The sequence below is a fragment of the Rhinatrema bivittatum genome, chromosome 11 (assembly GCF_901001135.1).
Source record: "Rhinatrema bivittatum chromosome 11, aRhiBiv1.1, whole genome shotgun sequence".
Classification (NCBI taxonomy): Eukaryota; Metazoa; Chordata; class Amphibia; order Gymnophiona; family Rhinatrematidae; genus Rhinatrema; species Rhinatrema bivittatum.
This window is the reverse complement of record NC_042625.1, coordinates 59678140-59705270: the sequence shown is the minus strand read 5'-3', so window position 1 is coordinate 59705270 and position 27131 is coordinate 59678140. Positions and strand designations below refer to the sequence as shown.

The window sequence follows — 27131 nt, the reverse complement described above, 5'->3', positions numbered from 1 at the left end:
TCTCACTATCATACACAAAGCGACGCATAACCTCTCTCCTCTCATACTAAGCACTCAACTGAAACGGCACACTTCTTCCAGACCCATCAGAAGTGCATACAAAGGCACACTGTATGCCCCTCCGGCGAAATAAACAATAAAGAAGCGGGCCCTATCCACAGCAGGTCCCCATCAATGGAACACGCTCCCCCCTGGCCTCCGACTTGAACCATGCCCCTCAGCTTTAAAAAAAAACCAAAACTAAAAACTTGGCTTTTCATCCAAGCCTTCCCTGACACTTAACCTTTTGCCGTGGTTTAATATCAGGCGGGTCTAGTCCACAATATACTCTCACTTAACCTTGGCCTTGGTCCAATAACAGTCCTATCCAGTTCCCTATGTTCACTCACCCAGTGTTGTTTGCAGACTTTAATGCAATGTACGTAACCCTGTACCCACACACAACACCCACTTTATTCTCGAATGTATTAATCTCCCTTAAGTTCCCCGTTGCGGTCTCCTGGGCCGTTCCATATCATAGAATGTTCAGTTTAAGCTCCTTGTACCAGATCTTGTATTCACTTGTTTTATGTTCCAGTTGTACCTTTTCTTGTATTTGTATATTCACTTGTTTTATGTACGGCCTTTGCGCGAAGTTGCAGTTTCTTGTAAACCGGGGTGATCTGTATCCCATACAGGAACCTCGGTATATAAAAGTTAAAAATAAATAAATAAATAAACAAACAATCCTTGCAGCATTCTGCTTAACACATTTCTCTCTTCAGAGTAGGTTCCATTTACCATTACACACTGCTTCTATCCGTCAACCAGTTTGTAATCCATGCCACCACCCTTTGGCGCTTACTCCCAGGCTTCTCATTTTATTCATAATTCTCCTATGCGGGACCATATCAAAAGCTTTGCTGAAATACAAGTAGATGACATCGAGCGCTCTTCCTCGATCCAATTCTTTTGTCACCCAATCAAAAAAAATCAGATTAGTCTGACAGGACCTTTCCCTGGTGAATCCATGCTGCCTCGGGGTCCAGCAATCCACCTGAATGTAGATAGTTCACTATTCTTTCCTTCAGCAGAGTCTCCATTAATTTTCCCACCACCGAGGTGAGGCTAACTGGCCTGTAGTTTCCAGCCTCCTCTCTGCTCCCACTCTTGTGAAGCAAGACCACCACCGCTCTTCTCCACTCTGCACCACTCCTGTTTCCAGGGATCTATTGTTGAACAGGTTGTGCAGCGGACCCGCCAGCCCATCTCTGAGCTCCCTCTGTATCCTGGGATAGATCTCATCAGGCCCCATGGCTTTGTCCACTTTCAGTTTTCCTAGCCCTTCCCATATATTCTCTTCTGTAAACGGAGATGTGTATACTTCACCCCCATCCACAGTCTTGTTAACTAGCGACAGTCCTTCTCCAGGATCTTCTTTATTGAAAACAGAACTGAAGTATTTGCTTAATATTTCCCCCATTTCTTCGTCTCTCTCCATACATTGATCCTTTTCACCTTTCAATTTCACTATACCACTTTGGGCCTTTCTCCTATGTATCTGACAAATGTTTTGTTGCCTGGCAATCCTTTCTTCCGCCAGCCAAAGAAGACAGCAAGACTTGGCTGTTTTGGCCAGGAACAAAGGTTTATTTACAGGAGTCAAAGAAACAGCAACAGTAGCTCACCTTGCTTTAAACATCCAAAGCAGTTATACATATACCATACATACATATGGGCTCAAAACAGCTCCCTGGGGCCTTCCTAACCCCTCTGGGCCCTAAGTGTACACCTAAGCACACACCCGGGCGCGCAAGCTGACATCAGACACTGTTTCAATGCAGCCTTGTGCACAGAAAAGTGCGTAAATGCCACCACAGCCTATTATGCAGCAACCAAGCAAAGCCAGAGAGCGGGGCTTAGCCAAAAAGGCCGCTCAACCCACCGAGCTGCTACGATTCCTGAAGCTCTCCCGGAGACAGGAATGGACGTCGGACCATGGCACCAAGCTCAGAGAACAGCAGGGGGAGGAAATCCCTAAAAGTTAATTCCCCTTTTTTTCCTTTTTTAATTATTCTTTACCCGAGTATAGAGATGGTCTCTAGCGGGGGGGGGGGGGGGGGGGGGGGGGGGGGTGGGGGGGGGAGGGGAAGAGGGCAAACGCCTTCACTGCCATGCTTGGCTTCCTGCATCCACTAGTCTCTCAACTGTTTGACTCTCTACAGCTAAGTCCACTTTGGAAAACCAGCTACCGGACCGAGGCACTCATCTGAGGGAGGGATCCACAGATTTCACCTCAGGAAAAACTCGACTGCAGAAAGGACCATAAGGTATCACCACAGTAGAGCGGGGCAAATTAACTTCCTTCTTCTTTTCTCCTTCTACAAATTTCTTTTTTTAAGCAATCCCCAGTAGGGAGATGCACGGCCACCATCTCCTGGAGATGGAGAATACTGGCAGGCTGTCCGTGCAGGGGTATATATTCCATGATGTCAGCTTTGCTCCGTCTCCATCTGCTGGTAGAGGTGCATAACCCACTGGTGTGGATTAACCTGTCTGAATGCTAAGAAAGTCAGGTGGAGGTGGGTGTTAGTGATGTCTCTTCACAGATTCCCTGTGTTGGTTTGGGTCATTTTAATACAATTGGACAATAACTAAAGTATAAGATCTTTGGAGGAGGGATCATGTCATATCATTGCCTTTGCCTTACATAGTGCAGAATATATTATAGTAGGTCTGCTAGTAAATATTTTTCATGAACATTTCCCTTCTGTTTCATGAGTCCAAACCTATCCATGATAGGCTTTAGAAGATTTCCTAAACAGATCTACTAATACTAAAGCCACAAAGCCCTCCTATAAATACCCATAAATGCACTGCAGCAGCTTTTCTACCTCTCCTTCCCAAAAGTACTTGGTGGATCTCGTCACACTGCACCAGAACAGCCAGCCAGTCCCAGGATGTGCTAGCAGTGCAGGCCTCCTCTCCTAATCTGCCTAAGGAAAGTAAGCTCTGCAGGTAACATGTCACATCCCTCAGGATTACACTCACCTTCCAGAAATGACTGCTGCTCCACAGGCTGCTCAAGAAACTTCTTCAGACTCTTCAAAATGTTTTGCTGTCGGATGAAGTAAAGGATCTTCTTTGCATAGTATTTCAAGGTCAAACCCTTCCTAAAGAATCACGTGTTTTAAACAAAGGAAACCATTTGAAAGTCTTTACAAGGTAAACTGCACTGCCTTTGCAAGCCTGAAATGTAGACTTCAGTCCTTGATTTCATAAAATAAAATTGTGTGTCAGCCTGCATACATTTTAAATCAAATACTCACAAAATTTACACCAATTCTCAAACCATAAGAGAAAAACTATGCAAAAATGTATAATGGATAAGCAAGACAAACATATAGAAACATTTTTAGGAGGACTTAAAATCAAAAGCAAGGCATCAGGAGGTTTATATTCAGACACAGTTTGGATAGCAAAGTTAGCCGAATAAACTTATCAGCCTAACTTTGGTGGCGTATTCAACAGTGCAGCCACACTAGGCCGGGATTTTCTATTGTCGCACAGCTTTGTGAATCCCACGGTAATGGGGGGGTGGGCCTGCGAAAGAGGGCACCAATCGCACCACCACGGTGATATCGCTGCCGGCTTTCGCACCCAACAGCGCCACCGTGAAAGGTGGTGCTATTGGGCACGCTACTGGCAGCGATAACGGGTCTTACCTTATCACCGCCAGCAAAGTTACCGTCGCGTCCGCTCCGACTCCTCCTCTTCAGGTCCCGACTCAACCCAGACTCCGCCCTTAGCAAGGTATCGCACGTGAAAATGACCCCCTTAATTAGTTAGCCGGCTAATTTTAGGAAAGCTCTTTGACTCAGCCAGACTTAGCTAGCTAAATTGTCCGGCTAACTCTGAATATTGAAGTTAGCCAGGGATGGAACAACTCCCCTATGAGGAAAGGCTGAAGAGGTTAGGGCTGTTCAGCTTGGAGAAGAGACGGCTGAGGGAGGATATGATAGAGGTCTTTAAGATCATGAGAGGTCTTGAACGAGTAGATGTGAATCGGTTATTTACACTTTCGAATAATAGAAGGACTAGGGGGCATTCCATGAAGTCAGCAGGTAGCACATTTAAGACTAATCGGAGAAAATTCTTTTTCACTCAACGCACAATAAAGCTCTGGATTTGTTGCCAGAGGATGTGGTTAGTGCAGTTAGTGTAGCTGGGTTCAAAAAAGGTTTGGATAAGTTCTTGGAGGAGAAGTCCATTAATGGCTATTAATCAAGTTTACTTAGGGAATAGCCACTGCTATTAATTGCATCAGTAGCATGGGATCTTCTTAGTGTTTGGGTACTTGCCAGGTTCTTGTGGCCTGGTTTTGGCCTCTGTTGGAAACAGGATGCTGGGCTTGATGGACCCTTGGTCTGATGCACAGACTTCCTCTTTGGTTTGCCCAGTTTTCCAGAACTTGTCCATTTTTTAATGTTATTACCCAGACTGATATCTGTTTTCCTTCTTCTTTTGTTCTCTATGATGCTCACCAGTATTAAAGTACCTCATCTGCCACCAGAACCTCTAAGTACCTGACCTGCAAATCTAATTTTCCTTTTGACCAGGTCTTCTAGTAAAGCACATACGTTTCCAAAAATAATAAACGCAACATCATGTCTCCAATTCAAATCTCAAGAGTTGTAAATTCTCCTCCCTCAATCAACCACTCTAAAATGTGCTGATACAGAGAGGCAACCTTTTATGTATCTGCCTGGACTCGGCACTTAAGTTTTAGTCTCTGAGCTTCTGAATATCATTCATATAGATACGATCTCCAGCAGTAAGGACTATGCTTGCCAACACCTCTCTTTCAGGCCAGTGAAATGGCTTCTGATATTTCAGTCCCATCCATTTTCTTCTTGAGATTAGGCACGGGCTAAGATTGCCTGATGTTATATAAAGGGAAACCCATGGACTTTTACAATTCATTCTCAATGGGCTGCAACAGAGTTTAAATACATTTGAGAACAGAACAAGCACTCATATATAACCCAAGGACTTACATTTACACAGTATGGTTTAAGAACAAGATTCATTTGCATAGCTTGTTACTCTGAAAATCAGATCTGCCAGTGGCTTTCAAGGAGCAGAGCTCTGCACCCCTATTTTCTAAAGCAATCCTCCAGAGAAGAGTCATTTTGTGAAAATGAGATTTAAATTACATATTTAATAAAACATAAGAAATGCCATACTGGGTCAGACCAAGGGCCCATCAAGCCCAGTATCCGGCTTCCAACAGTGGCCAATCCAAGTCACAAGTACCTGGCAAGTACTCAAACATTAGACAGATCACAAGCTACTATTGCTTACTAATTACCATAATAGCAGTTTATGGATTTAACCTCTAAGAACTTATCCAAACCTTTTTTAAACCCAGTAACACTAACTGCTGAAACCACATCCTCTGGCAATGAATTCCAGAGTTTAACTATGTGCTGAGTGAAAAAGAATTGTCTTCGATTTGTTTTAAATGAGTTACTTGCTAACTTCATGTGACTTCCAGTTTGTATCTGCTCAGTTTAATAGTTAAAAATACTCTTATCATACTTAATCACAGCACAAAGAAAATGGAATATGAAGCTCAACTGATGACATCACACAAAGTTGACCTTTGTATTCTACTGCTATATTATAATTATAAAGAATGCTGAGATTTGGTAAAGAAACTATATAAATTATGACATAACAGCTGGCTAATGCTGCAGGTTTATTTTATAATTAATTTTTCACTGGCTGCCATAATGTTGGTCACAAAGATTGAAGCCCATCAAGATTTCTGCCAGGCTCACCTTCCATCCATATTCAGAATGGACATCAGCTCATCCTCAAAGAAACGTCCCGAGCATCTGAGTGTCTCAATGTCACTGAAGCCGTCACAGGGAACCTGTGGGTCACACATTACATAGGAAGTCACAGATACAGAGAATGTGATAGCAGACCTTAAGGTCCCACCTAATCTGCCCAATTTCATTCCTAGTGTATTCTCATAGAACCCCATATTGATTTTTATCTTGCCTCTCACTCTCTACAACCAGGAACCCTCTCTGCCCATCCCATGCCTCCCTGAACTTCAGAGGAAAAGAATTCCTTTAAATCAATCAATCCCCATCACCTCCCTTGTGTAGCCATCCCAAGCATCCAGTAAAGAGACGCTTAAAACATGTAGTATAGGCCAGGACAGTTTGATAGAGGTTGAGGCTCAGAGGAAATGTGAGAAAATCATTCTTTGCAAAGAGGGTGGTGGATGCTTGGACTAGGCTATCAGCAAAGGTAGTGATAACCAATCTCTGACAGAACTAGGAGAGACACAGAGGGCAGTGCATGCAATTACTACACTTGTCAGTAGATGTCAATGCAATTTGTATTTTACAGTTAGTGTCTGCAAATTAGAAAATGAACATGATTAAAGGTCACATACTGTACCACATGACTGTAAATGCAAAACTTAACATTTTGTAAAACTAATGCTACAACCAGCATGCCTTGTCTGGCCAGGGGGGCCCCACATTTGCTTAAGAAAAAGGGAAAAGTGAAAGGGCCCAGGAAGCAGCACTGTGTATAGCTTTACTGCACTCCTATCTGAGGCAGAGTTGTGCCTATGGGTGATATTCCAACCCTGGCACCGTGATGTGACAGAAGTGCTGTGTGTGGGATACACAAACCTATGTCTCCAGTCTGCTGTGGCTGGTGAGGTATACGTGCAATGTACAGGTGAGTACAAACAGCCTCTGGGAGAAGGAAGCCAGTGCTGCTTACTGGACACTTACAGCTGACTCCAAGGTGGCATGGATGGGTTAGCTCCATCAAAGTGTACCTGTTTGAGGTATCCTGTTAGCAGCAATCTTACTATTTCTGCTACAGGATCACTAGGTGAGGGAAAAACTGAGTGTACAAAACTCCAAAATGTATTTCATTAATTACTAAATATAAACACACACATATAAACAGAGCACTTATACAGCATGTAGTATTTTACAAGGTAATCACAGATAAGTTATTGAAGAGTTTACAACAATAATGAGGTTCTTTTACTGAAGAGCTTACAATCTACGTAAGTGTAAATGATCCTACAGAAGAGATAGAATAGGGTACGGTTGTGGAAATCAGGAAACAACTGGTGGAGCAAGAGACAAGGATAACTGATGCTGCATTTCAATGTATTGCTGATTAAAGAAGGACGGATCCAGGAGACACAGATGGAACTGAGAAACGGTGTTGGGTGGAGTGGCGGGCACGAGACAGCCTTATGGAAACTAACAGAATGCTTCCCCCAAAAAGAGTGACTTGAATTCAATGAGGGAAGGCCAAATGAACTGCAAAGGAAGTGAATACGCTATGGAGTAGCAAGAGGAAAGGTTTGAAGGCAAACATGAGCAAAGAAGATAAAGGGGCAGAAAAGAAAATGGCCTATACAGACGACAGAGCAGGCACCAATACTGTTTTAATTTAAATTATTTTCCTCTGTAGGTAAGGGTTGGGGTTTAAGTGTTTCTCTGTACGTGTTTAGCAGATTTTGTGTTTCTTCTTTGTCTTCTGTAGTACTGCTAACGATTTCATTTAGACATTAATGACAATGGCTGGTAGCAGAGAAAAGCATAGACAACATTCATTTCATGGCACACTACTTAATGATGAATTACAAGACCTCCTTACATGCTCTGCAAAGAATCGTTTGGAGAACGAAGCCACAATCCTTTGGGCTTCTAATCCAGCACTGTGCCGTGCTTTATATTCCTTGCGCCAGTCAAAGCTCTCAGTCTGGCTGTAATACTTCTGCAGCGATGGCCACCTAGGCAATAAACAAAGAGGTTCAGTGCTTAACCCGAAAGGTAACATAGGTTGTTCATTCACTTCCATGGCCAATCAAATTAGAAGGCAACCATCTAACTGTGCACAGAAGCATGAAGTCTGCAGGTACCTCTTATCCGCAAACGTTATATCGGTTTTCAAAAGGAAAAAGGTCTTTTTGAAAAATGAGTCAGAAAAAACGCATGCACAGACCTGCACCTGTTATTTATAAGAGTACATTTTTCTGCAAAAGTATACATTTGCATGTGTGTGTGTAAGTGCTAACTCTGCTCAGACTCCACCTTCAGAAATGCCTCTACCTATGGCGTAAAAGTACATGTGTATTGGCACTACGCTTGCACTTTTATATGGTATGGGTAGTCCGTTTTCAAAGACCCCATATCTACACATAAAACACAGTTTTCTGCCTGGAAATGGCTTTGTTATTGCCCTCCCTGTGTTCAGATATTCTCTAGACTATTTAGGAGGTAGTAGTTGGCAACCATTCCTGGTTGCCAACTACTCTTGCTGTAGTTGGCAACCATTCCTGGTTGCCAACTACAGCAAGAGGTTTGGGAGGCTAGGTGACAGCTTTTAACGGTAATCAAAAGGTAAAACAAATCCCTCCTCTTAAAACAAGCTTTCCAGCAGATTTTCTGCATCTGTCATCAGCCAAATGTAGCTCGCAAACAACTTTTACGATCCCTTCTTTCCCAGAGTCCAATACTTTATGCTATACAAGTCACTGTGGATAACAAAGGCTAAAGCAAAGGAGAAAATAGAGAAATTTTCTTTCCAGGAATCCTGCTACACCAGCCAGACAAGTGGGTTATGTCCCCCCCTACCAGCAAATGAAGGTACAGCACACAGTTTTCCTTTGAGACATCATTGCCAGGGTTGGTGCAGCCCTGAGCAAGCCTGTATTCCTATGACAAAGGGCTCAAAAGAACATTCAAAAATGGAAAAAAAAAATGTAAACACGTCAAACATTTAGAGCGAAAATCTTATTATAGTACCTTACCTGTCTAAACCCTGTGGAAAGAGGGCAGGAGACAGCAATTAAATACTGAGAAGGGAGAAACTCTCTCTGTAATAAATATGTACAGTACGGTCAACCGACCGCAACACCCCCTCTCTCTTATTACAGCCCAACTTCATGGAAGGATCCTGGACTGGTGTAGCAGGATTCTTGGAAAGAAAATTAACATGTAAGAACATTTCTCCTTCCATTCCATCCTACTATACCAGTTCAGACAAGTGGGAAGTAACAGAGCCCAACCACATCAAAAGGGGAAAAACGTAAGGGCCACTTTAACATACCAACTACAAAAGCTGCATCTTCCTTAGCAAAAAAAATCTAATTTGCATTGCCCAGACAGAGATGCAACAACCACCAAACAGTTGCCTTGCAAATGTCCACTATTGCAAAAGTAGTTGCTTCTGCCAAGGAGTTGCTAGACTGTAGTAGAATGAGCAAGACTGATCTCAGCATGATGGCTTACAAGCTAATATGCTGACAAAATCAAGTCCTTGATCAAAAAAAAGCCTTACAGGTTGCCTCACCATTAAGTGGCTCTCAGAAGAAAGCAAACAACCAAAAACTCTCAGGGATTTGTAGCTGCCCTCACACCTCTCTTTAGAAAAGGCTGGCAAAGAAAACACCTATTAACATTACCTTCAGTAGAAAGGAAGATAAGAGGTGAAAAAGTTACCGAATTTGACACAATTACCAGAAAAGGACCCAAACAGGAATAAACCTAAACCACGGAAAAAAGTCAAGAATAGAATTCCACCAGGAAAAATCTCTTTCAAAGAAAGATCTTAAACCAAAGCATGTTACCAAGGTCCAAAGGGGAGGTGAGATTACTATCTTCAACAACAATAGAGGATTCCACTGAAGAAATACTGGCGTAAAAAGAGGCTGCAGCCTCTTCACCCTATGAATCAAATGGGACACAACCTGATTGGAGGCAAACAAGATGCCCTGAATTCTAGTCCAGAAACAGGAAAAATGGTGTTATGTGAGCCTTCAAGAGTTCAAAGTCCAATCCCTGTCAAGCCCCGCTGAAAAAAGGCTAAATACTGGAGTTGTCCAATTGATAAGAGGAAACCGATCATTTCCTGTAGTTCACACTCCAAGAGATATTAAACTCTAATCTAAGTCAGAAAGGATGAGGACATACAGACTTTCAATGGGATGGAAATTACCACTGAGGAGGAACCTCTTTTCTTGACCTATTAAGCATCAAGTCATAAGATAAAAAATAAAAATGGATCTGCCAAGGTGAAGAACCTGTACCAAGAATTCTCAGACATCTGGAAGTTGGAAAGATGGTTGACGCAATCTCATCAGAACTGCCTACAATGTCCTCTGTGGGCAATATGAAGCCACTAGGACCACACAGGTGCCCACCAACTCTTAAGAGATGAAGAATCCTTCCCACTGGCGGACACAGTAGTAGATGAATAGCAAACTCCTTCTTGGCCAAGGCTGAATTAAGGTAGTAATTTTTTTTGATTATGCACTCCCTACAATGAATCAAAAACATAGGCATCCTGCCATTAGATCTTTTCCCAACCAGAGTCTTATCTTTTAAAAAGTGTCTTGGCTGAGCTCCCATTCACCTGGATCCAGGAGAAACCTACTCAGGAATCTGGCTTAAAAAGAACTATACTGACCTGCACAATGAACTGCTGTCAAGTGTTGAAGAATCTCCTCTGCTCAAGGGGAAAAAGATTCATAAGAACATAAGAAGTTGCTTTACTGGGTCAGACAGAGGGAGTGGCAAAATCCAGTTTACATGTACCTGGCAAGTATCCACACATTAAACAGATTCCATGCTACTGATCCCGGTAATAAGCAGTGGCTATTCCCTAGATCAACATCATTAATAGCAGTTTATGGACTTCTCCTCCAGAACTTATCCAAACTTTTTTTTAAACCCAGCTACATTGACTGCCTTAACCACATCCTCTGGCAATGAATTCAAGAGCTTAATTATGTGTTGAGTGAAAAAGTTTTCTCTGATTTGTTTTAAATGTACTACTTACTAACTTCATGGAGTGCCCCCTAGTCCTTGTATTAAATGAAAGAATAAATAACTGATTCACATTTACCTGTTCAAGTCCTTTCATAATTTTATTCATTCCAGTAACAGCCTCAGACTTCAGACAACCCCTTGTCTGTTCATCTAAGCCACCCATGGGACAAAGGGCTAGTCCTATCACCCTAGTTTCCAATTAGGTGAGAGACCAAGAGACCTGAGGCCTTGAGCTACTTGATCCAGACAATGTGCTACTTAACATGCCAGACTGGCATCTGTTGTGACCTGAATCCCACAGGAAGGACCAGACTCATGCTTTACAATAGATTCTGAGGAACCATCCACTAAGGGAATCCATATATCATTGCAACAGAAAAAATAAGGCGGTATTGAGATCCAGAGAATGGAACAATCATCAAGACATAGGTGTAGCAGTCTTAATTGAGCCTTGATCTATAGAACTAAATCCAAGGTTCCACCATTAAACCTAGAAGCCAAAGACAGACTCAAGCCCTTGGGGCTCTCAAATCACTGAACTCAGCCCCTGTTGCATAACTTGGGCTATGTGCTCCATCATTAAGTATATGCAACTTACCTACATGTCAAAAGGAGCTCCTAGGGAAAACAAGGAAGAACTTTGTTCTTTGCAAAGACAACACAGTGCTCAAAAGCCTTTGAAACTTGAACCACTCTTGTTGGATGCTTGGAGACTTCCTTGGTATGACTTGGTCCAAATCAACCAACAGAGAAGCAATGTACTATGATGCCATCTCTTTCCAAAAGGCCACCAGAACCATGACTTTGGAAAATACTCATGAAACAATGTACAGTCCAAATGAGGAGTGTTCTGAATTGAAAGTTCTAGAAAAGGTATAGAAAAATGAAAAAAAGTCTTTAATCTTCCTGCCTGGAAGAGGATATGAAAATATGCTTTCACAAAGTCCACAGATGATAGACATTCGTTCTAAAACATGCTCACCAATTTGGAAGCAAGAGATTCCATCTGAAAAGTGGAATATGGAGATTGTAGATCATTTTCCTTAGAACAAAGACGGACTTGTAGGACCCATCCATTTTGGGAACACAAACCAAAAGGAATACCAACATGACCCTGACTGGAACAAGGGACTCTGCAAGAATCAAAGCGTTGAGAAAGTATTCTGGACCGCCAAACCCTGAGCGGCTGAGGCATGCAGAGATACCACAAAAGTGTCAAGAATAGGAGTAGTGATCTGCAAACACTCACAGGTCAAAAGATATCAGAGTCCACTCCTGGTACCAAATAGCAATCCCACTTTGTTACACTGGGAAGCATGTTCGGCTCCAGAGGAGCTAGCTGAGTTAGGCCTTGGCTCTTAAGGGCCCCGAAAGGACTGGTTCATACTCTGAGTCGTGAAGGAAAAATGTTTGCTAGGTCTAAAATGCTAGGAGTCTCAAAGTTATCCATGACCTCCACTAGAGAGATAAAAGGACCAACCTCTCGCCTTGGGACTTTGGATCTCAGATTCTTAAAGATGAAATTCTATACTATGTTATCTCAGCCTAGCTTGATGGTGCCCTGTTATAGAGTCCATCAAGCTAGGGTGAGGGAACATAGTAGAAATGTGAGACTTTCCTCACTCCAAATGACGTCAAATCTTCACAGAGGTGTACTGTGCTGTTTGTATATCTCACTCTGCACGGAAAACTGGACCCTAAACCACCAACACATCACCTCAAGCTATTAAATGCTCCTTCTATAGAGATATAAATACTTGCCTACTATGAGGGCCTTATAGATAGGCAATCTAGGGGTAAGATTGCTATTTTGTTAGTATTACGTTGGTAACCTATGGCTTACAATAAAAAGCTCTCTCTTCTGAGACAAACAGATGTGAATTCCTAGGCTGATCAGGTCACATAGAAAGGTAAAATAAGTGGTGATTGTCTGTAGCTCTGCCAGTCCTTACAAGAGAGGGGGATGGGAAGCAGGCAGTATCGCATGGGCTACAGTCTATTCTTATAATCCTTACAATGTCAACTAAGCCTTGGCCGAACTGTGACTCTGGGAGCTTAATCTGTCTGACCATCACAATACTGGAGGCAGACACAACTGGGGATGGGCAATAGCCACACTCACACCCCTTATAGGCCCTGAGTGACATCATAAGAGAGGCATATCCGTGTCTCATTTAGCTATAAGGAAAGGATTATCCCAATCCTAATGACTGGTGTAGCAGGAAGATAAGGAAGCAGTTTACACTTCTAGGGCTGCTTCTGTCACAAGAAGCACTGAAGTGTAAACAGCATTGTTAATTCTTCCAGCAATGCTGGAGTGCCAGGAGGGGGTAAGGTCACCATACCCCACTTCCAGCAAGGATTTTTATGATTCGGGGGGCATGGGTGGGTGCAATGCAGGACATTAGGACTTGAAGAAACTGTGCAGGAACTGAAAAGAGTGTTAGGTTTCTGTAGGTCCCTGAGACTTCTAACTCAGATGAAATAAAAATCACACCCAAGTTAACTGAAATAAGTATTACCGTTTTACTGATATGAACACATCAATGAAAATTGTTTACATGAACCGAGCTTACAATTTACATTGTATTTATACTCTTTACTTGTTTATAAACTCAGATTTATAGACTAAAGCTTATTACTCAGAAATGTATAAGATCAGTACTCAGTAATTTATATACCTATTACTCAGAAATTTAAAGACAGAGATCCAGAAGTTTATAAATAAAGATTTTTAAACAGTACATTATTTCTTTGCTAAGCATGTCAGAACATCTTTCTTTCTGTAATCTTTCACAGTATTCCACTTATCCTTTTCCAGACATCTGATGTTAAAGCTTTTCTGCACAGCTATAAGAAAGTCAAACATGCTAAACATATTTTACTAATTGCTAGTTTCTACATTACACTACATTGAACAGAGAGATACAATAAAGCTTTTGACTTCCTCAGTGCTCCCTCTTGTACTCTCTGTGCAATTCAGATAAATCATTCTGGAAATCTCTTTTTCACTTTTTTTTTTGAGGGGGGGAATACATTTGAAACATGTTTACTTAACAGTAATTCATGTTTTAAAAGTTAATTAGACTGAATCTGGAGTAGTAATTACAATTAATACAGTGATTTTAGTTATCTGCACAATCTTTTCTGGTTACTATGATTCCTTTAGTCTGTTTTCTCAGAAAAAAAATCTTGTCAAACCAGTCTCAGTGGTACAATAACTAATGATTTTATCTCTTTGCTGCCCTGTTAGTCTGTTTCTTCACAACATGAAGATCTAGGTATATTTTCCATATCACTCAGATTGACAGGTAGTGCAGCATTTGGCTCCAAAACCACTGGTCACTCACCATGTCTTAGGTTGATCCAGAGCATGCCTAACCTAGGGAGACTAAGAATCTTACCCGTCATGGAATTAGACACATCTCAGTAAAGAATCCAATAAGATCTTGCATTTACTTGAGGTCTATTCATATATAGCATAATATTCCTGTTCTGAATAGGTGTTTGCCAAGAGTTTGTATCAGGCAATGCTAAGTAATTATTGCAGAAATTGGTTCTGAAGCGGACTTATGGCAGAGATTGATTACACAGTGACAAAGCATAAAAATCAGAAAAATAAAAAAATATCAAAAATCTAAATAATTGCAATAATTGCACAGTTTCTTCAGACTGCGGGTGGATGGGAGGGTCCGACAATAACATTTATTTATTTTATTTAAAAACTCTTCTATACCGTCGTTAAGTTAATTCACCATCACAACGGTTTACAGAAAGGCACAATAAGGAAAAACTATAATTGGTATAGATTACAAATTATACATGTGCCAACATAAAATGGTAACATTTTAATAAGAGAAACTGTGTGTTTAATTAAGGCTTGTATGCCGGTTGAGAAACTGTCAAGCGGTTCAAATGTAGCGTTAATATGCAATTGGAGATAATAAAGGACAGAAACTGATTACTTGGTGCGTCCTTATCTTTCAACTGCTTTCCTCCTTCTCTTTGTCTTTATAAAAAGCTTGTTTAAAAAGCCAGGTTTTCAGACTAGTTTTAAATAGTTTCAAATTTCTCTGCAGCCTTATTTCAAGTTGCATGGAGTTCCATAGAACAGGTCCAGCCAGCAACAGTGCTCTCTCCCTTACCTGAGTGAGGCGCGCTGATTTAACAGAAGGAATAGTTAGTAGAGCTTTATTAGCAGATCTCAGGTTTCTGTGCGGTACCCGCAGTGCTGTATTAAGCTAGTCGGCCTTTTCATCATGGATTAGTTTATGAATTATACACAATGCTTTGTATTGTATTCTTTGTTCAATTGGAAGCCAGTGTAGCTCAGCAAGTGTACCTGTGATGTGGTCTCTTTTCTTTTGCCTGTCAAAATTCTAGCAGCGGAATTTTGTAATATTTGGAGTGGTCTAATGGTAACTTGAGGTAGCCCTAATAGCAGAGAGTTACAGTAATCTGTGCTCGCGAATATCATTGCCTGTAAGACTGTGTGAAAATTATTCAGCATTAGCAGGGGTTTCAGTCTTCTAAGGATCATTAGTTTAGCGTAACCTTCTTTTAATTTCTGTGAAATGTGTTGTTTCATGTTAAGCTCAGGGTCAATTATTACCCCTAGATTCCGTACTTTTATTGCTAACTCTACAGTTTCATTATTTTTGATTGCGATTGTAGTTTGTGTAGGGTGTATATTTTTTCATTCTAGGTGTAAGAATTCAGTTTTATCAATGTTTTATTACCAGTTCCATTTGGTTTAGGAGGTGCTTGATTATTTCAAGATACATAATGGCCAGTTCATTGTTTCTTCAATTGTGTTTACGATGGGTAACAGTAGCTGTATGTCATCTGCGTATATGTAGTGTATTATTCCAAGTCCTGCGAGTAGGTGACATACTGGGAGGAGGTAAATGTTAAAGAGTGTTGTAGACAGGGCTGATCCCTGTGGGACTCCTGTTTGTAGTTTAACTTTGTCTGATAGTGTGTTTTTGATTTCTACTTGGAAAAATCTATTGTTTAAGTATGATTCAAACCAGTTTATTGTTTTGTTATTGAGTCCTATTTCTTTTAGTCTATTGATTAGTATTTTGTGATTTACAGTGTCAAATGCTGCAGAGAGATCCAATAGAATCAGAATGTAATGTGTTCCTGTATCAAAGCCTCTTAAGATATTGTCTGATAAAGCTAATAATAATGCCTCAGTACTGTAGTGTTTGCGGAAACCATGTTGTGCAGGATATAATATGTTATTACTTTCTAAGTGGTTTGATAGTTGTTTTTGAACTGTTTTTTCAATTAGTTTGGCTATTGGGGTAAGTTGGAAACTGGTCTACAGTTGCTCAGATTTAGGGGGTCAAGGTTCTTTTTCTTAATGATTGGTTTGATTATGGCTCCTGTCAGGATATCTGACATTGATCCTTCATCTAGGGAAAGGTTGATGATCTTAGCTAATATTGAAGCAACTGTGTTGGCTAGTTTTTTAAATTCCATTATGGGTATGGTGTCAATTGAGTGAGGAGCAGGGTTCAATTTTTTTTTTATCATGTTCTCGACTTCAGAATGTGATATCTCTTCAAACTCTAACTATATGTTGACGTCCCTATATTAACAGATCTGAGGAAAGGAATTGGAGGGGGCCCAAATCTACAGATACCGAAATATTTTTGTTAAATTTAGGAAGGGATTAGGGGTGCATGGTATGACAGGGCCACATGCTTTTTCTTTTGTTGTTGTTTTTTGACAGCACTACTTTACTGGATATCTTCTGAAGATATCTGGTTACAATTCAAGTTATCCAACCACACAAGGCCGGATAACTTTAGACCTGAGAAGAATTTCATCACTAATATGCATTACTTTGCATTTTTTAGCATTAAATCTTAGCTGCCAGACCCTAGACCATTCCTTGAGTTTCGCTAAATCCCTCTTCGTGTTCTTCACACTTTACTGGCTGTCTATCCTGTTGCAGAGTTTGGTATAATCAGCAAAGAGACAAACCTTTCCCGACAATCCTTCCACTATATCGCTCACGAAAATCTTTAAAAGAACCAGTCCAAGTCTAAGGCACACCACTAGTACCATCCCCCTCCCTCAGAGTAAATGCCATTTGCCACTACCCTTTGTCACCTCCGACTCAGCCAGTTTCTAACCCATTCAGTCACTTTAGATTCCATACCAAGGGCACACAATTTATTTATAAGTCTCCTATGCAGAACCATGCCAAGCACACTACACATCTAGCGCTCTCCCTTGATCCAACTCTCTGGTCACTCAATCAAAGAAACTGATCAGATCAACTGACAAGATCTACCACTTGTAAAACCAAGCTGCCTTAGATCTTGCAATCCATTGGATTCCAAAAAGTGCACTATCCTCTGTTTTAGCAGAGATTATATTAGTTTGCTCACCCCGGAGGTCAGAAAAACTGGCCTGTAGTTCCCAGCCTCCTCCTTACTTCCTCTTTTTTCAATAGGAATCACATCCACCCGTCTCCAATCCTCCAGAATGCTCTCTACTCTAAAGAAGCATTGAAAAGATCAGCCAGCAGAACAGACAGAGCTTTTCTAATCTCCCTTAGTACCCTTGGATGTATCTCACCCAGCCTAATCGTCGTATCTACTTTAGTTAGCTCCTCACAAATACACTCTACTGAAAATATATTCAAATTTACCTCGTTTCCAATCATTTATATTTGTTTTATGTAGTCCTGTTCTTGGCCCTTCTACAGTGAACACTGAACAGAAATATCTGTTAAGCAATTTTGCTTTTTCCTCATCAATTTATATTCTTCCTCACCTGTCTCACACTGCCACTTTTGTACTTCTATCATCAACATATAAAAAAAAAAAAAAGTCTTGTCCCCACCATTTTACCATATTTACTATTTTTAAATCCATTTGAATTTTTGTGTTTCTACTTTCCAGCTCTCTTAGCTTTTCCAGATATTGTCTACCTTCCTCTTTTTGCGCTTTTGTAGTTTATGAACACTAACCTTTTCACCCTTACCTTTTCAGCTACTTCTTTAAAAAACCGTAGCAGCCTTTTTTTCCTCTTTCCTTTAATGTTCTAACAAAAAGGTTAGTTGATGGTGCAGCTTGACTTGATGCAATAGAGGAATGCCTCAGATGACTTTTCCCTGTTTTACATATTAGTTTGCAAGAACTTTTATGACTCATGTAATACTGAATGCATCATCATACTCAGCAGGGCAGTTTTATATGAACAAATTAAAGTGCATGCATATACTTTCCTGCAAATGTACTGCAAAAAAGAAACTTAAGAAGGACTAGGAATAGCCTAGTGGTTAGAGCAGTGGGCTATGAACCAGGAGACCAGGGTTCGAGTCCTGCTGTCGCTCCTTGTGACTTTGGGCAAGTCACTTTACCCTCCATTGCTTCAGGTACAAAACTTCGATTGTAAGCCCTCTGGGGATAGAGAAATACCTACAGTACCTGAATGCAAACCAATGTGATATCTCAGATCGAATGTTGGTATATAAAAATAATAAATATAAAATAAAAAAGTAGGCAACTAAGGCTAGAATTTCAGCAGTCTAAGTACAAAAATGTGGCCATGGAGTTGTAAGACACCTTGAAGCTCAACTTCGGTAGTCTAGTTGCACTTAGATATTCAGGAGGATGAATCGCAGGGAATTTAAAAAATGACAACTGAAGCGTGCAACTTTTACAGGGACGCAGAATATGTCAAGTGTGCTTTTGCAATAATGCACAGGATACAGAGTACAGCCTTCGTTTAACCTCTCTGCACTTTTCAAGACTGATTTGATTTTTTTGGGGAGGGGGGAGTATGAGATACCATAACTGTATCAAATATCTCGCATACACTGTATAAACAAATGTCCTCTGACGTATGAAACCGCTCGCAAAAAAAAAGGAAAACTATCTGCAGCAGAGCTGTGTGCAAACCGACTCCCAATTTGATCTTTCCACAGGCCTACACTCGGCTTTCATTCCGCCCCCATCTCAGATCCCCTGATAACGCAGCAGCCCCTGATCCCCCCGATTCCTCCTACCCTCCCATGATTTCCCCTGCCAGACTCCATTCCCATAATCCCCCGCCCTACCTGATCCTGAACAAATGCCGCCAAACCTTGCCCCGGCCCTGGCACACCTCTCGCAGGCGGCGGCAGCTACACGACGCGCTGCCCACGTCGGTGTGCACCAGTCCACCGGAACACAGAATGAGCTCCAGCAGCTCCCCGGGGAGCTCAGTGAGCCCAAGGCCCTCCGGGGCTGTCCAGTCCTCGGCCGGAGAGTAGCTAATACTATCCACAGGCGCCGCCACCGCCATCTTCGCCTGTTTACCTGCTTGACGTCAACAGGCCCCGCCCAGAACCCTGCGTCATCACCGCCGCCGCGCCTCAGGGAATGTGTTTAAAGGCGTGAAAGAGGAACTAAGGGATCCTGTCACAAGTGCGCTGTCAGGACTGCGGAAAGGGAGCACTGGGAAGCGCGGGATCCTGAAACCATGCAGAAATGAAAATCCTGTTCATGCACTCTAACCTGCCAGGAAAGCTATTAAGGGCCTGTCTCTTTTGCATTTTTTCCAATATGCGAATTGCGCAGAAATGAGGGGTTTGAAAACACTTTTGTTAAAGTTTTCTCCGCCTTTGGGTTTCCATCCAGCTTCAATCGGATCCAGCGCTGTTGGGTGACACTCAGAATTCTCAGGAGACCCAGTGCAGGGAGGGACAATTTGGAATAGTTTTAGTTTTTGCGCGTATGTCGAATGCATATTGGTAGCTGTAGTTCCTGCCTCTACCATTTCAAAACAGTATTGCATATAGCTGGGAACCGTCTGGATTTCAGAGGGTGACTTCAGGATTTTATTCAAAATTCTTGGGCTCCGGAAAATAGCTGAAATCTCTGAGGGCCTGGATTCCACTCAGTATTGCCCGAGTGTTGGAATTTGCCTTTTGCCACCCGTAGGTGACGCCAAGACATTTGGCACCTTTGGCCAAATTAAAAAAAAAAAAAAGTGCGCCTTCCTCCTATTCTCAACATAAGCTTGGAGACTCTCAATTTTTTGAGTTAAAAATATAAACACATTTATTTATTTATTTATTTATAATCTATAGAGATGTGAATCGTGTCCTCGATTGTCTTAACGATCGATTTCGGCTGGGAGGGGGAGGGAATCGTATTGTTGCCGTTTGGGTGTTTAAAGTATCGTGAAAATCGTGAGCCGGCACACTAAAACCCCCTAAAACCCACCCCCGACCCTTTAAATTAAATCCCCCACCCTCCCGAACCCCCCCCCCAATGCCTTAAATTACCTGGGGGTCCAGCGGCGGTCCGGAACGGCAGCGGTCCGGAACGGCCTCCTGCAATTGAATCGTGTTGTCTTCAGCCGGCGCCATTTTTCAAAATGGCGGCGGCCATAGACCAACACGATTCGACTGCAGGAGGTCGTTCCGGACCCCCGCTGGACTTTTGGCAAGTCTTGTGGGGGTCAGGAGGCCCCCCCAAGCTGGCCAAAAGTCCCTGGGGGTCCAGCGGGGGTCCGGAAAACGATCTCCTGCCGTGAATCGTTTTCCGTACGGAAAATGGCGCCGGCAGGAGATCGACTGCAGGAGGTCGTTCAGCGGGGGTCCGGACCGGCATTTGGGGGGGGGGTTCGGGAGGGTGGTTCGGGAGGGTGGGGGATTTAATTTAAAGGGTCGGGGATGGGTTTTAGGGGGTTTTAGTGTGCCGGTTTTCCTGCCCTCCCCCTTCCCCCGATTTACGATTTTTTGACGATAAATCGGGGGAATTGGTATTGTATCGTGGCCCTAACGATTTTTGACGATTTAAAATATATCGGATGATATTTTAAATCGTCAAAAAATGATTCACATCCCTAATAATCTAAGAAGACATAAATATGACTCTGATCCCAAAAGTCTGACTCATGTCTGTAAGAATATGACTCTAAATGTCTACCCAACTGATTATTTATCCATTCATTCATTCAATTTGATATACCGCTTATTATAAAAAAAATCTCTAAGTGGTGCACAATAATTTTAAAATCTACAACCAACCCCTAATATATTCCAATTCAAAAATGAACTTTTTCATTTAAGCAGTAGGGGTTGAAAAAGTTATGTACCTTTAAACCACTATGCCCTGCCTTTTTTTTCTTCTATTAAATTATATGATTTTTTTTTATATTAAACTAACTAGGGTCTAGATTTCATTGACAAAAACTTCCTCGGTTACTAGCTGCATTGTGATGCACTACAAAACTCTGTGAAAAACACACTCAGAACCTTTCATAGGTAAGTTCACAGAAACAACCTTACTTATGAAAAGGCAGCACTACAAATATTACTACAGGCCCTAGAAACACCAATACACCTATACTGGAAAGAGAACAAGTTATAGATCACTACACAGTCATTATAAGCTTGCGTAATCCCTCGCTGCAATCATAAAAGCATAAGAAGTTGCCATACTGGCTCAGACCGATGGTCCATCAAGCCCAATAACCAGTTTCCAACAGTGGCCAATCCAGGATACAAGTACCTGGCAGATATCAAAACAGTGAATAAATCCCATACTATTGCCAGTGATAAGCAGTGGCTATTCCTTAAGTCAATTTGATTAATTGCAGTTTATGGACTTCTCCTCCCGGAACTTGTCCAAATCTTTTTTAAACCCAGCTTCACCAACTGCCTTAACCACATACTCTCAAAATGAATTACAGACTTTAATTTTGTGTTGAGTGAAAAATAATTTTCGCTGATTTGTTTTAAATGTGCTACTTGCTAACTTCATGAAGTGCTTCCAGTATTATCTGAAACAGTAAATAATGAATTCACATTTACCTGTTCTAGTCCATTCATGATTGTATAGACCTCTATCATATCCTATCTCAGCTATTTCTTCTCCAAGCTGAACACCCCTAACCTCTTTAGTCTTTCTTCATAGGGAAGCTATTTCATCCCTTTTATCAATTTGGTCGCCCTTCTCCGAATCTTTTCCAGTGCAACTAAATCTTTTTTGAGATATGTCGACCAGAAATGCACACAGTACTCAAGGTGCAGTCTCACCATAGAGCAATACAGAGGCATTATGACATTCCCCATTTTTATTGACCATTCCTTTCCTAATAATTCATAGCATTCTGTTTGGTTTTATGACTTAGATCTTTTTCCTGGGTGGTAACTCTTAACATGGAACCTAACATCATGTAGCTACAGCATGGGTTATTTTTTCCTATGTGCATCACTTTGCATTTGTCCACATTAAATTTCATCTGCCGGATGGATGTCCAGTGTTCTAGACTCGCATGGTCTTCCTGCTATTTATTGCAATCTGCTTGTGATTTAACAACTTTGAATAATTTTGTGTTATCTGCAAATGCGATCACTTCACTCATCATTCTCCTTTCCAGATCATTTATAAATATATTAAAAAGCACTGTCCAAGTACATATCCCTGAGGTACTCCACTGTTTACCTTTCTCCACTAAGGAAACTGACCATTTAATCCTACTCTCTGTTTCCTATCGTTTTACCAGTTCGCAATCCACAAAAAGGCATTGCCTCTGTAAATGGGGTAAATAAAAATAAAATAAATACCTGACCAATTGTTGCTGGGGCCACGGCTGGCTGGGGAGGTTGGGCAGCCAAAGAGAGCCCAGAAGTACTGCAATGATTGTTTTTTTTAATAGATAAATGCAGCTCAGAGCGGCTGGTGTCACACTGCAGCAGCAGCACTAGGAATGCTATCTCTGCCAGCTTAAGCCAGCACACAGTGTTAGGGCTGTAATTAAAGCCCCGGCATGATTACAGTGTAGGCCAAGAGGTCCTTACAGCGAGATGCTGCCTACACAGTGACTGTAGGAAAATTAAAATTAAAAAAGTTAATAAAAACCTGTCATAAACTGGGGTTTGGTGGTGGTGGTGACCAGGTGAGATCATATAAATATGGATTTAATCTATGGTTTTGGGAAAAATATTTTTGTATATATATAATTAGCTGTAAAAATGTTAAAATAGCTAATTTTGGCATGAAAAGACACAGGACTACTGTTACATTTATTTAGAAGCTAACTTGAAAATTTGCAGTGATTTTGAGCTGTGTGAGTGGAGTTTTCTTATTGGTTTCATTTACCAATAGTAAGGCTAGCCCACCCCAGGGTCTATGCAAGGCAGCTGGGTGATTAGGTCTGTGTAATAACACCAAGTTGAAGCAAAGCGCATGAAGATTTGAGAAGTTATTTGCCTTAAAATAATGTTTTGAACATACTTAAAATTTTTTTGAAAGCTGTGTTCCTTAGTCAAGATGTTTTTAAAAGGTTTCTTGGTGGATTAGAAGAGGATTTTTCAGAAGAGACTGCAGAGAAAAGCAGACGCTACAAGGAGAGCCCTGCAGACAGAAAGATAGCTGTGTGCCTGGAGGCTACAAGGAGAGCTGCTGTGTTAGAAATTGCAGGGAATGCACATGGAAACTACAGAGAAAGCTGTATGTTAGAAGCTGCAATCAAGCAGAGCTGTTTGTGACAGTGTGTGAAAGTGTGCTTATTGTAATTCGGATCCTTTTCTGAGGTAAGAAATCATTTAAAATTGAGGATAACTTCCTATAGCTGGTCTGTGGTATTTTTACCAGCTTTGATAGATAAGTAATTGTGAGAAAGTGGATGATTGATGGTCTGATTCTGAGCTGATTTAATTGACATACACACTAACTCAGAAAGAAAACATTTTATTAAGTCCTATAGACTTCAGATTGTGTACGCTCCACTTGTAGATAAAGGTGCTACAGTGTTAAATCACAGGACCTGTAAATAAAAGGTACCTCTGTGTTGTTTCCTTAGAGGAAAACAAATCTTTGAAATAATTTGGAATATAGAAGTCCTACAACTTGTTCCTGTCTTTATTGGTAAATAAGTATGGAATATAAGAGAGTGCGATTGAATATTTTCTTTACTTTGTGAGTCCTCTCAAAGCAAGCATCCTTAAAAAAGGGTTGAAATAATTATTTTTTGATTTCTAATAGCAAGAACTCCAGTGTCATTTATACACACACCTGCTAGCAACATTATAGACTGCAGAAGATTGGTGGTGTGAGGCAGTCAGTCTTTATTATTGATTTGGTTTGAGATAGTGTAGTAGGTGAACCTCTGTATCCTGAGAGTTCGTGGTGAAGATCAGGTCCAGTCTCCGCCATCAAGCAGCGAGAGCTATTCTTCGATCACAAGCCACCAAAGCTTTACATCATCCCAGTGTTCTCAAGCACTGCTCTCAAAAATTATTACCTAGCAATCAAAGATAAGTGCGCACCAACGAACTGTGACACAATTTTGGTAAATTGCACTAGTGCAACACACTTGAACATACAAGAGGTCAAAGTCATTGAGTTAAATCAGGTTAAAGGGAAAAAAAGTTGTTAATACGTACCTGGCGAATTCCAGAATTTCCTAAAGAACTTGTAATAACAAGTTAACACACAGACAGTTGAAATTCAACATTTATTCTCATTAAGAAGTAATCTTTGTACAGGAACCAGTTTCTCTTCCAAACTGTGTTAAGAATTAGAGTGAGAGTCACATATGAAAAATTGGGGGTTTTTTTGTACACCAGAAGTAAATTATTTCTCATTGAAATTATTGAAAGGTTTGTTTGTTCAATAATTACACTTGTTTCTAGAGGTGAAGAATCTATAAAATTATCCATTTGCCAGCAAAATGAAATCCTTTAATTTAATTATAAAGGTGCCTCTGAAATCATTTTTCTATTTTGATATATTTTCTGATGCAGATGAACTCGGCGTGCAGACTATCTCTACATCATCTTTAAAAGCGGAAATCCCGATAGCCTTACCATCTGGCTACACATGTGACAGTGCCTGAGATAGTTTGGTGTCCAAGGTGTTTACATCTCTTATCCTGTGATTTTTTAAAATTTTCTTAGGAGTCTCTCTTTGGGAAATTTGTCAAACGACTTCTGAAAATCCAAATACACTACATCTACTGGCTCATCTTTATCAACCTGTTTATTAACCCCTTCAAAAAAAGAGGAGTGGGTAGGAGTAGAAGAAGAGAGAGGAGAAAAATGTGATAAGACTATATATGCAAATTAAAACAACATTCGGATATTACCAAACTAGCCAGGTTGAATTTGGTATGGGCCCAAGAGAAACAAGCAAGTTTTTATGACAAAGGGGCACATCGAGGGAGTACAAAACAGGGGACGAAGTGTTATTATTACTTCCCACCTCACATTATACATTGGAGGCTAAGTAGAAAGGCCCATTCAAGGTGATGAGATGGCTGGGCCTCGTGGATTATGAAATCCAGAAAGAGGGGTCTAGAAAGAAGCAGGTTTATCATGTCAACTTATTAAAGCCATGGCTAGCCTGAAAGACCTTAATGATTGTAGAACCAAGTGGGGAGAAGCAGCTAGGACCACAAGTGAGCGAGGCTTTAGCTAGTGAGACTGTGAAAGTAGGTTCCGATCTCTCCCCCTCTCAGAGGACACAGTGAAGCAATTTTTAGACTGGTTGCTGGAGGTTTTTGGTATACAACCTGGCCAGACTAACTTGATAGAACATTGCGGTTAATGCAGTATCTAAATTTGATGCCTACCCAATGCCACAAGTAGATGAATTGTTGGACCGTTTTAAGGCAGGCACAATTTCTCTTCTCCAAGCTGAACAGCCCTAACCTCTTTAGCCTTTCCTCATAGGGGAGCTGTTCCATCCACTTTATCATTTCAGTCGCCCTTCTCTGTACCTTTTCCAGTGCAACTATCTTTTTTGAGATGCAGAGACCAAAACTGCACACAGTACTCTAGGTGTGGTCTCACCATGGAACAATAAAGAGACTATGACATTCTCCATTTTAGTCACTATTTCTTTCCTAATAATTCCTAATATTCTGTTTGCTTTTTTGATTGCCACCACACTCTGAGCCAATGATTTCAATGTATTGTTCACTATGAGGCCTAGATCTCTTTCCTGGGTGGTAACTCCTAACATGGACCCTAACATCATGTAACTACTGCGTGGGTTACTTTTCCCTTATGTACATCATCACTTTGCACTTGTCCACATTAACTGTCATCTGCCATTTAGAGCCCGGTCATCTAGTCTTGCAAGTTCCTTCTGCATTTTATCACAATCCGCTTGTGATTTAACATCTCTGAATAATTTTGTGCCATCTGCAAATTTGACCACTTCACTCATTGTTCTCCTTTCCAGATCATTTATAAATATATTAAAAAGTACCAGTCCCAGTCCACATCCCTGAGGTACTCCACTGTTTACCTTTCTCCACTAAGAAAACTAACCATTTCATTCTACTCTCTCTTTCCTAGCTTTTAACCAGTTTGCAATCCACAACATGACATTGTATCCTATCCCTAGGAGTCTCATGTGGCCAAGCCGCACATTTTAATTTCAGATGGCATCGGGCAAGTGTACAGAAAAAGAAGAAAAAACTGCTTTTCTGTATACCCTCCTACTTAATATCATAGCGATATTAAGTCAGAGGCCCCCCCCCCCCCCCAAAAACAAAACAAAAACTTAAAAAAAAAAAAATCTGGCTGCGGCCCTCGGGTTGGAAAATGGACGCTCAACTTTGCTAGCATCCATTTCCCGAACCCGTGGCTGTCAGCAGGTTCGACAACCGATGCCGGTAAAATTAAGCATCAGCTGTCAGACCCACTGACAGCTGCCGCTTCGGTGGGCCCTAATTTAGATAAAGAATCGCACGCCCAGGAGAGGTGCCTGGGTGCGTATCGGGAGAGCGGGCGCTCGCCTTGGAGCGCCAGCTCTCCCGCGGACTTTATTGAATCGGCCTGATGTAAGTACGAACAGGAATGGTGCTAACATTTTTGCTGCCCTGTGAGAAAAAGTGCTGTGCTCCCCCCCCCAATTCTGGTTTATTTAACATTAAATTTTTGTCTTCCCCAATAACCAACACACTGTCAGTCTCACACTCTGTCCTAGACCCTCTGTCGCTGCCATTAAAAAGCCTTACTCCTCTGACAATCCAAACAGTCAAAATCGGCACACTCCCATGAACCCATTTTACTTCTCCTACAGGTCCAAAAATGTTTAGTTGTGAAGGAATGATCCCCAGGTGCTCCTGCCCCACCTACTGGTACATAAAATTGGTGCCGGCTGGGCCCTGTATCTGGCAGCAGTTTGTGGTACAGAAAAACATGCACTGCTGTGGTGCCAACTAGATAGAAAACCCTGCAAAAGAAGACACTTGGAACCCATATAGTATTAGGCCTATTGTAATACCTGTTAGATGTGAGTT

The 27131-nt window shown here is 41.4% G+C and overlaps 1 protein-coding gene across 1 annotated transcript in view; it reads right to left on the bottom strand.

The window, feature by feature from the left end:
• FBXO21 (F-box protein 21) overlaps positions 1–19177 on the bottom strand; it is a 58799-nt gene extending 39622 nt beyond the window's left edge. The window contains exons 1-4 of the mRNA XM_029619239.1: positions 18943–19177; positions 7687–7822; positions 5823–5917; positions 3031–3152 (exon numbers count right to left, since the gene is read on the bottom strand). Of these exons, the coding sequence (XP_029475099.1) occupies positions 3031–3152; positions 5823–5917; positions 7687–7822; positions 18943–19169 (580 nt within the window). The 5' untranslated portion in view covers positions 19170–19177. The remainder of the gene's footprint in view (positions 1–3030; positions 3153–5822; positions 5918–7686; positions 7823–18942) is intronic.
• Between the last annotated feature and the right edge of the window lie 7954 nt (positions 19178–27131).